General features: G+C 40.6%; 1 protein-coding gene across 1 annotated transcript in view; it reads right to left on the bottom strand.

The window, feature by feature from the left end:
* The window catches only part of LOC111833030 (mitogen-activated protein kinase kinase kinase kinase 5), a 123,510-nt gene that overhangs the window by 58,140 nt on the left and 50,533 nt on the right, over positions 1-14,837 (bottom strand). Inside the window, exons 5-14 of the mRNA XM_072708406.1 lie at positions 11,422-11,486; positions 11,024-11,079; positions 10,865-10,912; positions 8,695-8,737; positions 8,536-8,608; positions 8,275-8,406; positions 8,073-8,135; positions 5,697-5,778; positions 1,795-1,911; positions 1,559-1,637 (exon numbers count right to left, since the gene is read on the bottom strand). Of these exons, the coding sequence (XP_072564507.1) occupies positions 1,559-1,637; positions 1,795-1,911; positions 5,697-5,778; positions 8,073-8,135; positions 8,275-8,406; positions 8,536-8,608; positions 8,695-8,737; positions 10,865-10,912; positions 11,024-11,079; positions 11,422-11,486 (758 nt within the window). The remainder of the gene's footprint in view (positions 1-1,558; positions 1,638-1,794; positions 1,912-5,696; positions 5,779-8,072; positions 8,136-8,274; positions 8,407-8,535; positions 8,609-8,694; positions 8,738-10,864; positions 10,913-11,023; positions 11,080-11,421; positions 11,487-14,837) is intronic.

The raw sequence follows: 14,837 nt of genomic DNA, 5'->3' as shown, positions 1-14,837 counted from the left end.
TTGTAGTGTGGGCGACTTTAACAACTGCAAATTACGAACTTTACTACCAAAGTACCACCAACATGTTTCCCTACCAGACAGAAAAATGTCCTGGACCATGTGTACAGCAAAGTAAAAGGAGCCTACAAGAATATACCCTGCCCACACTTCGGACAGTCAGACCACATCTTAATGTTCCTGTATGCAGAATACAGACAGATTCTCCAGCACCCCCCAGTAAGTAAAACAGTGAAAGTATGGACTGAGGAATCTGACCAACTGCTTCAGGACTGTTTTGAGTGTGCTGATTGGGAGGTATTTAAAACCACTGCTTTGCAACATGACAATACTGTTCATCTGAAGGAATATGTTACAGTGGTATCCAGCTACATCAGTACTTGCACTGAAAATATTGTGCCCAACAAGATCATCCATATTTACCCAAATCAAAATCCATGAATAAACTGTGAGGTTCAGACCAAGCTGTAAGCCGGCTCCACTGCATTTGTCTCAGACAATAAGAAAGCCAGATACAACCCCTGTAGGGAAGTGGCTCTCAACCTTTTTTGCCCATTTATACAGGTTAATTCTCAGGGTAAAATGCTTACATTTCCAACTCTGCTTCGCAGTCCTTTCAGAACTGGCCACAGCTCAAATCAATCAAAGAGTTCAAAAGACAATACCGACAGAAGCTGCAGGGTCTCTACACGAACGCTGACACCCAACGCATGTGGCAGGGCCTGCATCAGTTTACAGATTATCAGAAAAAGAACAGTGAGGAAATTAGCACCACACTACCTGACAAACTGAATTACTTTTATGCATGCTTCAACACTGAGTCACAGAAGAATGGACTAAAAGTTGGGGATATGCAAGACCCTTCTTTCACCATCTCATCAAGATGTGCGGGCAGGACTCTGAGAAAATTAAACTCAAGGAAAGGGACTGGTCCAGATAACATCCCAGGCCATTAGCTCAGAGCATGCTATTAAGTACTAGCTGACAGTGGTGGCTGCTAAAACCATATGTATTCCGTGAAGTCCAGGGCAAGTCAAAGTGAAGACAAAGATAGTTCGGCTACAGCAAGGACACATAATTAATAACTGTCAATGGCTAACCACACTTTGTTGAGTGAGTCTGTGTATTACTTCTTGAGCTGTTTGAGCATTGGAATTATGATATTGTAATATTAAAGTTCTGCATTGATAGATGCACGTTCACTTTTAATGTGAACTGCTCCCACACAACTGAAGTTTTCAATCTCTTTTTATGTGCACTCTTATCAGCTACACTTTGTCTTCCTTCCACAATACTGCCAAGTAATTGAGAAGGCAAATTTTAAGTGATGCTTTTTCTAAATTCAAATAATCATAACAGCTCTAAGGTACTGTTTTACTTTTTCAAGCTGACATCTGAAACCTCATCTATAACATTTCCAGTAAATTCCAAATAAAAGCAATATATAAATTTCAGCAACCACTTTAACTGTTATAATTAGAGTTTCTGATAGCTTGTAAGTGACTCAGGACAAAACAACTGTAACCAAAACTTTTCTGGAAAAAGTACAAAACATACTTACAGTCGATTTCAGAGCGTGTTCTTTCTGCTCTACAGATTTTGCTGGTGGACCGGATTGTTAGCCTCACTCTAGAGGGAGGCTGAAAGCAAAAGGTGTCTGTGTCACAATATACAATAACACTGCTTTATATGCATTCTATACACCTTTTGTTAGACTAGATGGTGTCAAAGCATTCCCCAGAAAACGGCCCCCAACCTTTACTATCTCTGTGACTAATGGGAAATTTTAAATCATACCTCTAGATCATCATCATCCACCTCACTGAAATGTGGATGACTTTCTGGGTCATTCATTTTATCCAAAAGCTCCATAGCTAGTCTCCTAGTCAGCCCCATTTGGGCGACAAAGACATGCTGCAATAAAAACAGAACAAGGAGGTCAGTCGGTTCCACAAAACGAATAAACCAGTATTCCTCATTCTGTGCTACACTTTGAACCCAGTACAATATTAATATTATCCATAAATGCAGGCCAGAAATGCACACGGCAACCTGGTAACAAAAATATTTTTGTATATCTCTGGAAGAAGAATCTGTCTAGAATCCTGGAATAGCCTTGAAATGTACAGAAAGGTGAAGCATACATAAGTGTATATGCACACATGCACACACACACGCACGCACGCACGCACTAACTCACGCACTCACAATACCAGTCAAAAGTTTAGACACACCTACCCATAGAAAGGGCACCACAACTATAAAACTTTAAAATAACGTCTATGAAATTAGGCACCAACCAATGGTTTGGGCTCTGTGGGTTGGGACTGAAAAATACCATGGTTGGCAAAGTGAAACCACGATTAAGCAAGGCTCTTAACCCCAACTACTCCAGGGACTGGCTGACCCTACATTCTCCTCTACACCAGTTTCATGAGGTGGCCTCCTGGGTGCTTTTCCAGCTGTCCTGGAATATGCTTAGCACTCATTGGTCACTTTCCCTTCACTCTCTGGTCAAACTTGTCCAAAAACATTTCTACTGTATATAGCTCAGGTGGCCAGGTCATGTGAAGCAATACTATCACACTCCTTTGTAGGTGGTTTGGTGTGTCCACATTTTTGATTGGGATTGTATATATGACATACACACAAATGCAAAATGACAAAAGGTTAATGTTGCAAAGAAACATTGTGATCAAAAAATGAGTACACCACCAAGAAAACTGCAAAATAAAATTATACAATTTGTCTTCTAAGGGTGAACAATAATTAATTGGTAGATGTTGAACCATAAAACCCATTTAATCATTTCCAGACTTAATTTTGACAATGGCACCACACAGGAAAGAATTATCCGGGGACTCTTCTTGCACAAAAGAGGTTAAGGATACAAGAAAATTAGCAAATCACTAGTGTTATGCCAAATCACCTTAACATAAAACATTGTTCAAAAATATAAATTATGAACATATAAGAAACACTCAAAAACTGGTCCAGCTGGGGCTCAACACCTCACTGTGTAACTGGTTGTTGGATTTCCTTACAGGAAGACCACAAGCAGTACGGGTCGGCAGTAACACATCCAGCACCATCATTCTTAACACGGGGACCCCTCAGGGATGTGTGTTGAGCCCCCTCCTCTTTACCCTGCTGACCCACGACTGCACACTGTCACACAGCTCAAACCTCTTCATTAAGTTTGCGGACGACACGACTGTGGTGGGTCTCATTAGCAATAGGGATGAGACTGATTACAGAAGCGAGGTGAGCCGCCTGGTGCGGAGACAACAATCTCTCTCTGAATGTGGAGAAGACGAAGGAGATTGTTGTTGACTTCAGGAGAGCGCACACTCAGCACGCCCCTCTGACTATCAATGGTGCGTCTGTGGAGAGAGTGCGCAGTACCAAGTTCCTGGGATCTCTCCTGGACAAACAACACCACTGCACTGGCCAAAAAATCACAACAGCGTCTCTACTTCCTTCGCAAACTAAGAAGAGCAAGAGCACCAGCCCCCATCATGTTCACCTTCTACAGAGGCACCATTGAGAGCATCCTGAAGAGCTGCATCACTGTGTGGTTTGGAGCCTGCAAGGCATCCTGCCATAAAACCCTCCAACGCATAGTGAGAGCAGCTGAGAGGATCATTGGTGTCCCTCTCCCCTCCCTCCAGGACATCTACAGTACCCGTCTCACCAAGAAAGCTCTCTGCATAGCAGCCGATCCCACCCACCCAATGCAAAGCTTCTTCAGCCTGCTGCCATCAGGGAGGAGACTGCGATGTCTCCAGGCCAGGACCAGCAGACTGAAGGACAACTTCATCCATCAGGCTGTCAGGAAGCTCAACTCTCTCCCGGCTCTGCCCCCACTCCCCTCACTCCCCCCTTCTGCCCCACGGACTTTCTGCAACTTTCTGAATCTCTGTTATACACACACTAACACCCACACACACACACTCACTCACCTGCACCAGTCACTTTGTGTAGCATTAGTCTGCTACTCAGCCTACCTCATAAATGACTGTCTGTCCAAGGCTGCTCGTTATTACTTATCACCTCTTACGAGCTCTATTGCACTTTATGTCTGATCTGCACTCTCTGCCACGTGCCCTTGTATATTGTATTTATTTATTCATATTTTTCTTACTTGTATTCTTTTTTGTATTAATGTTACTGTTAACTAGGGTTTGTGAGAAAACGTTATTTCAATTCTCTGTATGTTCTGTACATGTGGCAGAATTGACAATAAAGCTGACTTTGACTTTGAAATGTTCAGGCTGCCATTGTAAGCTGACACCATTTCATGAGTGTTTTCTGCTCAGGAAGATCAGAAAGGAAGTGCCTCAACATCGCTAAAAGCTGTGGAAAGACAAACTAGAGGGACTGTTTCATGTCATGCAATAAGACGCATCCTTTAGAGAAGTTGTTTGTATGGTTGCTGACTACACAGCTGAAGCCAAACAAAGATTTAACCTTTGCCTAGAATCGATTCGATTTGACTTAATTCGATTTGATGCAGTTCAATTCGATTCAATTTTATTTGTGTAACACATTTTCGCAACATTACATGAAATCTGCTCTCTCGTCGTATGAGACCAAAATCATTTTTTCCCGATCTGATGGCATTCAAAGGGCATGGTGTCCATCAGGGGAGTTGTACAGTGATAAGTGTAAGTTCCCAAAGTAAAGCATGGCAGAGATATGAGCTGCACTTCATGAATGGCATAATGGATTCAGAGAGATACTGCAAGATCCCATAAGAAAGTTTGCTACCTTCTCTTCAAACCCTTGGTTCACAGGGAACTTTTTCAATATGATAATCACCCCATTTTTTAAAAAAAAATATTTTGGGCCACTGCTGCATTCTTAAGCAAGTAAAAAATTCTCATGTGGTCAAGTATGTCACCTGACCTCAACCACATTGGGCACCTGTAGGGAATTTTGAAGAAAAAAGATGCACACCATTAGCCATCAAACATCATGGCACTCAAGGTCTCCTGCAAGAGTGGTAAAGGATGCCGTGGATTGGAATACTCAGTGACAAGAAGGATCTAATGTAAAGGACATACTAAGTAGAACGATATTACATATTTGCAGAATTTAATCAAGGGAGTACTCTTTTTTTTTTCAGCACTACATTTAAGCAAGGAAAAAAAAGAAATGTTAAATCTTTCTATGTTATTTTTGTTAAATAAATTTCAGTTCTGTTCCCTTTTCATAAATTATAATGATTATTATTTAGGAACAGAAATATATATTTCTGGTTAGAAGGGGTGTGCATACAATATTTAAAAACACAGTGAAGAATGATAAAAAAAATGCTCCATGAAATACTTCCAATTTGTGAATTGGCAAACAGCTAGCCTATATACTGAGAATGATTAATTATTACAATTTACAATTTTTTTAACTATTCTGAAAGCCATTGCATCAAACCATTAAGAACTGAAAAGGGGAAATCTGCTTTATATATCTATCTAGGGTTTCAGACAATTCTGAAGTACCAAATGGTAAAACCTGAAATAAAGTTTCCTTACAAGGGTTAAAAATTCTGAAAAACCTTATTATGTATATCATGACAATTATTTTCAGCTTTCTCGTTTGTTTATAAAAGATATGATGACATCTTGCAACTTAACTCATCACTTGAATCAACATTCATAATTAAATAATTTTAAAAATCCACATATAGGTCAGTTTACCGTCAGGAGCTTTTCTGCAGTTGGCCTTTTTTTCGGGTTCTTGATCAGACAGTACTTCACAAAATTATGGAAAGACGCTGACCTGTAAGAAATGAATGGTCACTGATCTATCACTAACCGCCATATGTGCCACTGCCCTTGCATTAAAATAGCCTAAAGCTGTACTGGAACAGAATCAAACAAACAGGAACATATTTGACTGAGCTGGTTCCTACACTGCACAATGTTGTTTTCGGCTCAGTCAAACACTTGTCATCCATACCCATTAATTTGTCAGGATCAGCACCATTTGACCCCGCCCTGTCCCTGTTCGGCTTTCTGGCATTGCTGGTCATTCTGATGGTTGATGCTCATCTCATCAACTTGGAGCAGTATGAATCATCAGTCACTGGCTACATCAAAAAGTGCATAGATGATGAGACTGTCTGCAAGACCATCACCACACATGCCAGCCAGAAACCATGGATGACATGTGAGGCGTGTACGCTGTTAAAAGCCCATGATGCTGCATTTAGATTGGGCAACAAAGCAGCCCTCCGGATGGCAAGGGCAATCCTATCCAGGGGCCATTAGGGCAGCTAAGTATGCATACAACAAGAAAATCAATGGCCAGTTTCAGGACACCAGAGACTCATGGCGCATGTACCAGGGAATCTAGGCCATTGTGGACTAAAAGACCACACCACCCATCTGCGGCAGTAATGCTTCCCTTTAAGATGCACTGAATGGCTTCTGCGAATGGTTAGACGCCATGAACAGCATGTCTGCAAGGAAAACCATTCTCCCTCCTGAAGGACAGGTACTGTGTTTATCCACAGCTGATGTGAAAAGAACTCAGCTGATAGTAAATCCATGAAAAACAGTTAGACCAGACAAAATACCCGACTGTGTTGTCAAGGAATGTGTGAACCAGCTAGCAAATGTCTTCACAGACATTTTTAACATTCCTCTAGGCCATTCTCCCCATATGTTTCTAGGCCACCACCATCATATTCAAGCTGAAGAAGTCTTCTATCTCCTGCCTCAGCAACCACTGCCCTGTAGCACTAACACCTATCATCATAAAGTGCTTCAAAAGGCTACTCATGGGGCACCTGCTTAGCGCCTAAACCGGTCCACTGAAGATGCCATTCTAAACATCATTCTAATTTTCTCTGCCCTCCATCTGGCCCTTTCCCATCTCAAAAGGAAGAACACAAATGTAAGAATGTTGTTCATTGATTTCAGCTCAGCATTCAACACCATCATCTCGCAGCAGCTCATAGGGAAGTTGAGCCTGCTAGGTTTCAGCATGTACATGTGCAACGGGATCCTGATAAAGACACCCCAGGCAGTCCGCATCAGAGACGAAGACATCCAGAAAATCCACCACACTAAGCAGTGGTGCGCGCCAGACCTGTGTGCTCAGCGCACTCCTGTTCACCCACCTGACGCAGACGGAGATTCAACAACTAATGGACTGGTGTAAGTTCAACAATATATCTCTTAACGTGAACCAAATGAAACAGATGGTTGTTGAGTTCAGACAGTCCCATACTGTCCACCCCCCCCCAGTGCACAATAAGCGATCTGCAGGAGAGTCAGTGAGGACCACCAGATGACTTGTAGTGCACCTGACAGCTGGCAATCATCTGGTCCCTCAATACCTCCTCCTTAGTCAAGTAAGCACACTAGCATCTTCAATTCCTATGGCTGCTAAAGAGGACGTTATTCCTCAATTCATTCTACAGGGGCACAGTCGAGAGTGTTCTGCCCAGCTACATCACTGTACGGTTTGGGAACTACGACATCTCCAACCGCAAACCCTACCATGGATAGTGCATGCAGCTAAGAAGATCATTTGAACCTCACTGCCCTCCATTGTTGACATCTTTATGACATCTGTAAGGCCTCCAGCATCATAGAAGATGCCTCCCACCCTTCCCACAGTCTCAACTCCCCTTTCTTCTGGCAGAAGGTATCGGAGCATCTAACCCAGTTCTGTCAGATTTGGCAACAGCTTCTTCCCCATGGCAATCCGGACACTGAACTCTTTGCTGCCCCCCTCCCCACAGACCTAACTCTGATGACCACCAGCAGTTTGTCACTTTATTGCCATTTGCACTGTATTTATCTTTAATTTTTTATTATGTACTCCTACAAACCACTCTGTTGCTCCACCATTGTCCATTTGAGACATGAGTGTTTACTTGCCTTGCCCCCGCCACGGTCATGACTATCTACGTACTTTATGTATATATGTAGCACCATGGTCCGGGGGAACATTATTTCGTGTCACCATAAGCAGTGTATCGAATATGGCTGAAGTGACAATAAAGCACCACATGACTTGGCTTGACGTGACTACTTATATACAATTTGCATTTGAAAACTTACCATTTATTTTTGTCTTTTAGCTTGGGAGGCTGGAAGCTACTCTTTGACATTAAAAACAAAGCCCTGTAATAAAATGTCACACAAAAAATGGTACAGATTAGTTATAATTTCAATGGAAATAAAACACACTTAATAACATACAGATTCATTAACACAAGTATGAAGCATTAGTTCTTCAATTAGCTTGAAGAGATGAGTATACCTCATGGGGTGCAGATCAAACATGGGGGGCTGCAGCTCAGCCATTTCAATGGAGGTAATGCCCACTGCCCAGATGTCACAGAGCTGATTATAGCCTCCATTTTTCTCTACAGCTGCCACTTCAGGGGCCATCCTGCATTGTGGGCAAACAAACAAATGATTCTACCCATTCTTACCCATTCATATCATCGTAAAGTAGAGAATTTAAATATTGTATGTTAGATACCGTTTATTGAAACTGAACAAAAGAAGTTAAACTAACCAGTAAGGAGTTCCTATGAATGATTTCCTCTTGGCAATTGTAGCAGTAATTTTTGCTGCCACTCCAAAATCAGCTGGAATAAAAGTTGGCATTTTTTCAAAATCACAACTCTCACAGACATCATGGAAAACAGTAGTAAAGCAGGAAAAAAAATCTTACCCAACTTCACATCCCCACTGTCTGTTAGCAAGATATTGGCACCCTGTGTAGAATAAAAAGTGGAACATTATCCATGAGGAAAAAATATCATTCATAGATAGATTAGATAGATAGATAGATAGATAGAGCGAGAGAGGGGAACTGCTGAATTTGTGATACAAATCGGTCAATAGGTTCCATAGATATATAATACATATATAGCTCTTTAAAAAATGTTACACAGGATCCGCAAGAATTTTTTTTTCAGTAGTTTCCGAAAGAAAAGATCTGCCATCATTGTCACTTGCGTTGAAAAAACTTCTGCATTCACACTGCTCCGTATAAAAGGCAAAAGATATAGCTTACAACTACACAAATAATTAGCTTTAGCATTTGTGTAATTGAATATATTGTATATAAGAGTGGTTGTTAATGTATATATTTCTGACATTTTCATTTGTACATTTAAGCAAAGCTTTTTATAATATATTTTTAGAAGAGTCGCACTTCATATTTTGTTTGTTGTAGCTCGAGCACAATGTGTCACTTGCACATTTTTAATCCAACCAAAACATTTTTTATGATTCTACAAGTGGCAACGTATATATTTTGAATATTTTGAACACTTTGATTAGTAATAAAATTCAGTTTTTATAAACGCTTGACTGTTGATTAATCCCACACACAACCATACGTTTAAAGGAAATGAACACATTTTATTTTGCAGAAACGAAATATCACAGTACTGTAGCGACGCAAATGCAAAACTGTATATAAAAGGAACCATCACAGCAACAACACAGGGATCCTACACGTCTCACTCTCTTCCCCTCAGTTTCAGTGCACTCTAATGTTTGACGGCTGGACGTATTTATCATAAGCTAGAGCTGCACTTAAACTTGGCTCAAGTAGAGTTTCATTTTGAGCTTCACAATAGTTGTAGACAGCATACAATGTAAACAAAACACAATTTAGCTGCACACAAGTTAGCAAAACAACATATGCCACGTAGCGAAGGTCCTGTACATCCTCCATGTTCACATGTGGCTTACTTCCGTGAAAAGAAGGAAAAGTATTCTTAATTCTGGTGAAGAATAACCAATTAAGAAAAGAGACATCGAAACAAGGACAACTAATCAGAAAAGATCCACACTAGTGCATTTACAGAACGATTAGTTGTCGGACAGCACTGAAATTTTTCTCCGCTTCTGGGAAAAAAAAAGATCCGCAGTAGTGCAGATGGACGGCTAAATCAGAAGAAAATTTTTGCGTTACTAAACGAATAAGTATTAGTGTGGACGTACCCTTAGAGAATGTCAATGTGACAACTGTCATACGCAAAGAAGTCATTTATGAGATGTAACGCATTACACATAATTAAAATTCAGATTACATGCACCACACTCAAAACTGCATCATACTTTATATGTGTGACTTTTGTCATGGTATGTACTGGCAAGAAATACCAGTACCTTTACAAGGATTCTTTTCAAATTTTATCACTCTTTTAAAAAATTTAAGATAAGTAAATTTTGAGCACTTGCAACAATTTTTCTTTTGATTTAGTTTCTTCTTATTTTTTATTGATTGATTGTATTTTTATACATTGATTTAGCAGAAGCTTCTGTCCAAAGTGCTAATTCGTACTTCATTTGCAGTATGAATGCACATAAAAGGCGTACGCATTCATGCTGTTAAAACAATCGATTGCCGCACATATTGCTTTTAAAGGTGAATCGTGTACTTGCGTACCAGTCATATCAATCCCTGGTTATACAACTGGAAGCAGGATGAGTCCAAAGTTTAATGAAAGGAATATAAAATAACCAAATCATCTCACATACAAGCAGCAGATGCAAAAGTGATGGTGAATGAAGGGTGAGTAACTATAACAATATTTAGCCCTGTAAAATAGCTTTGTTCCCTGTGCTGTCTGGAATAGGCTTAAGCCCCACCATGACCCTGACCTGGACAGAGGGTTGGAGAGTGCATTCTACATGTTCTGAAACCAGATAAATGAAGCCCTGAGATTAGTGAGTTTATATAATTAGCTATGTTTAGAATCAACCAATGCTAAACATCAGTACTTGTCTTCAAATATATGTTCTAATTTTAGGGGCACAAATGATTTAATCTTTCAAAAACCTCAACATTTAAATTTAAAATGCATTGTAGCAGACAATCATAATACCTTTATGTCACGATGCATTTTACCCTTCGTGTGCAAATATCCCAGGCCCTAAAGAAGCAAATAGGACAATACATAGTTATAAAGAAATTCTAAAAAATAATCCACTTCTCCAACTTCTAATTAATTATTATTTTATCTATCAATGACAGGTGTAATTACCTGCAATGTTTCCCTGCACACATAAGCTATCTGGAGCTCTGTCAGGGGACCAGTCACTAATAAAGGAAAGGGGGGTGGAGAGAGGAAATTGTAAAAGCAAAGTCTACTGCACCTAAAGAATATATTGTATACATTATATTTGGCATTAAGAGGCACTTTTCATTGTCTAACAGGAAAGGTATGGGAGGTATAGAAGGTATTTCCTTCGAAAGAAAAAATAAAAAAGATAATGATAAAATAAAAAGACATTCTATTTTTATCTTATCATTTTTGTTTTCTTTTTGGCAGGAAATACCTCCCATAATTCTGACCGAACTCAATTTACAAATAAAAGTAAGAAAAAAACAGCAATTTTTTATGCTCATGGATTCGTGACTAACACAGAGGATTTGAAATACCATGATAGATGTCTTGAAGGGAGCCACCGCCACAATATTCCATGCAGATCCATAATTTCTCCCTGCTGTAGAAAGGAAAAGAATAAACTACACTCCAAAAATTATACATATACAAAAGAACAAGTACTATTTACCATCTGTTCCATCAAGACACCAGGACCCAGTAGAGAGACAGCAATGTCAAGGAAATGGTTTGGTACTTGATACATATTGTTTTTCTTTTGATGTTTCATTAAACAGTATTACAGATTACATGAAAGGACTAGATGTACTCTATGAAGAACGTATATAAATAAAATAAAATAACAAAAAACCATTACTTTGATCGTGTATCTGTGTCAATAATGAGCGTCGTGCACCCACAAATTTCTAAAACACGCTGCTAATTACCATTTAATAATGCGCCACTGACTTCTGAAGTGGTTTTTGTTGGTTAACAGCACAATGCTGCCTTAAAATAGCAACATGCCAACAATGTGCCCCAGCCATGATTCATTTAAAAACACCACTCGTACTAGCGGAAAGCAGGTGCAAAATCATTTACTATGGTCGTGAAAATGACCAATGTGCTGGTATGAAACTAACAAAACCACTTTGTGTTGCGCTTTGTATAGGTGGAAAATAGAGCCCATCATGTGAGATGCTGGGGTTAACACACTTGGCGGCCTCCGAATCAGCACCAAATGTATATTTTATGCAGGTTTGAGTTCCTAAACTCTTTGTGTTGTCTGCTGCTGTCACGCCCAGCTCCGTACGATCCTCGTGTGTGCCACGCCCCCTCATTACCTCGTGTCAATTCCTGATTGTGTGCACCTGTTTTCTGTGAATCCTGGCTTTTCTTGTGTATTTAGTCCGCGTCTGTGTCAGTATCCCTAGATCCGTCATTAATGTTAGTAACTGTGTTGTCCTGCCTGTCTGGAATAAACCCGTCTTCGTGGATCTTCGCTTGCCTGCTTGATCATTTCCCTGCGTCCTGCCTGCTTGTCGGCAGGTGCGGAGGCAGGGGGTGGCCGTGGCCACCCCCCGCCGAACCCCGGCCACCCTATTGGCCCCCCCTGGTCTGACCACAGCCATCCATGCACAGGCGCGGAGGCAGGGGGTGGCCGGGGGGGGCCGTGGCCACCCCCAAAATGATCACATAATCATCCTGGCCACCCCACAGAAAATTTCCTGGCTCCGCCACTGCTTGTCGGGCAGCGATCGTAACAGCTGCTTTCGCAAAACTCACAAAAACTCAAAGGTAATTGCCATTTAATTTCATATACCAACCCCACAATATATCGAAACCACAACGGGGAGTGTCGTGACGCAGAAGGGTCGACTGTATATTGTTACGGTGCCCTCCACAATTATTGGCACCCCTTGTAAAGATTTGTAAAAAGGGTTAGAAAAAAATCCACCTTTTGGCGAAGCATCTTCATCTCACACTGAAAAAATGAGAAAAATCCAACCTTTCATTGAAATAAATGTATTTAAAGAAAAACAAATCCTTCAGCAAGAAATAATTATTTTCAACAAAAACACATGTGCCACGATTATTGGCACCCCTGCTTTTAATACTTTGTACAACCTCCCTTTGCCAGTATAACAGCACTGAGTATTCTCCTATAACATTTTATAAGGTTGGAGAATACAGAGCAGGGCAACTGAGACCATTCCTCTTTACAGAATCTCTCCAGATCGTCCAGGGTCCTAGGCCCTCTCTTGTGCACTCTCCTCTTCAGCTCAGCCCACAGGTTTTCAGTGGGGTTCAGGTCAGGTGACTGAGATGGCCATGGCAGAAGCTTGATTCTGTGGTCAGCCATTTTTATGTTGATTTGGACATGTGCATAGGATCACTGTCCTGCTGGAAGATCCAATGAAGGCCCAGTTTTACTTTCCTGGCAGAGGCAGCCAAATGTTGATATAAAATGTCCTGGTATCTCATTGAGTCCACAGTGCCATGTACCCTAATGAGGTTTCCAGGGTTTTTGGAGGAAAAACAGCTCCACAACATCACAGAACCTCCACCATATTTTACAGTTGGAATAAGGTTAATTTCATTATAGCCATCCTTCTTTTTACACCAAACCCACCTTGAATGTTTATTGCCAAAAAGTTCATTTTTTGTTTCATCAGACCATTGAATTTGATTCCAATCAAAGTTGTAGTAATGTTTTGCAAACTCCTGGCACTTACATTTTAAGTAACTGACAGAAAAGGCTTCTTTCTGTCATACCTTTCAAAAAATCTGTTAGTATTAAGGGGGTGTCTGATGATTTTTTTGGAGATGTGGTAACCCCAAGATTTTACTTTGTCTTGTAATTGACCAACATAAGAACATAAGAAATTTACAAATGAGAGGAGGCCATTCGGCCCATCAAGCTCGTTTGGGGAGAACTTAACTAATAGCTCAGAGTTGTTAAAATCTTATCTAGCTCTGATTTAAAGGAACCCATGGTTTTAGCTTCCACTACACTAGCAGGAAGACTATTCCATACTCTAACTACACGCTGTGTAAAGAAGTGCTTCCTCAAATTTGTTTTAAAATGTTCTCCCGCTAATTTCCACTTATGGCCACGAGTTCTAGTATTTAGACTAATATTGAAATAGTAATTTGACTGAACAGCATCCAGACCCGTTAGAATCTTATAGACCTGAATCATATCCCCCCTTAGTCTCCTTTGCTCAAGGCTAAACAGATTCAGTTCCGCTAACCTCTCCTCATAAGACATTCCTCTAAGACCAGGAATCATTCTCGTAGCTCTTCGTTGCACCTTTTCTAAGGCAGCAATGTCCTTCTTGAGGTGTGGTGACCAAACCTGCACACAGTATTCTAGGTGGGGTCTTACCAAGGAATTATATAAGTGTAACATCACCTCCCTTGACTTAAACTCCACACACCTAGAGATATAACCCAACATTCTATTGGCCTTTTTTATTGCTTCCCCACACTGGCGAGAGTGGGACATGGAAGCATCAACATACATACCGAGATCTTTCTCGTAATCAGCTACCTTTATTTCAGTGGAACCCATAAAATATCTGTACTTTATATTTCTGCTCCCTGCATGGATTACCTTACATTTATCTGTGTTAAATTTCATCTGCCAAGTATCAGCCCATTCGCTAATTAAATCCAGATCCCTTTGAAGCCTCTCTGCTGCTAGATCAGTATCTGCTACACCGCCCACCTTGGTGTCATCTGCAAATTTAACCAGTTTACTGTATGTATTTGTGTCAATATCATTAATGTAAATTAGGAACAATAGTGGTCCTAAAATTGAACCCTGCGGTACCCCACTATGAACGGAGGCCCACTGTGACATTGTGCCTCTAATAACTACTCGCTGCTTCCTGTCAGTTAGCCAGTTTTTGATCCAAACTGCCACAGTTCCTAAAATCCCTGCAGCTTTAAGCTTTAGCAAGAGCCATTT

This window comes from Paramormyrops kingsleyae, unplaced genomic scaffold (genome assembly GCF_048594095.1).
Source record: "Paramormyrops kingsleyae isolate MSU_618 unplaced genomic scaffold, PKINGS_0.4 ups84, whole genome shotgun sequence".
Lineage (NCBI taxonomy): Eukaryota > Metazoa > Chordata > Actinopteri > Osteoglossiformes > Mormyridae > Paramormyrops > Paramormyrops kingsleyae.
Note: the sequence above shows the minus strand (reverse complement) of the source record. Positions and strands in the feature narration are given on the sequence as shown.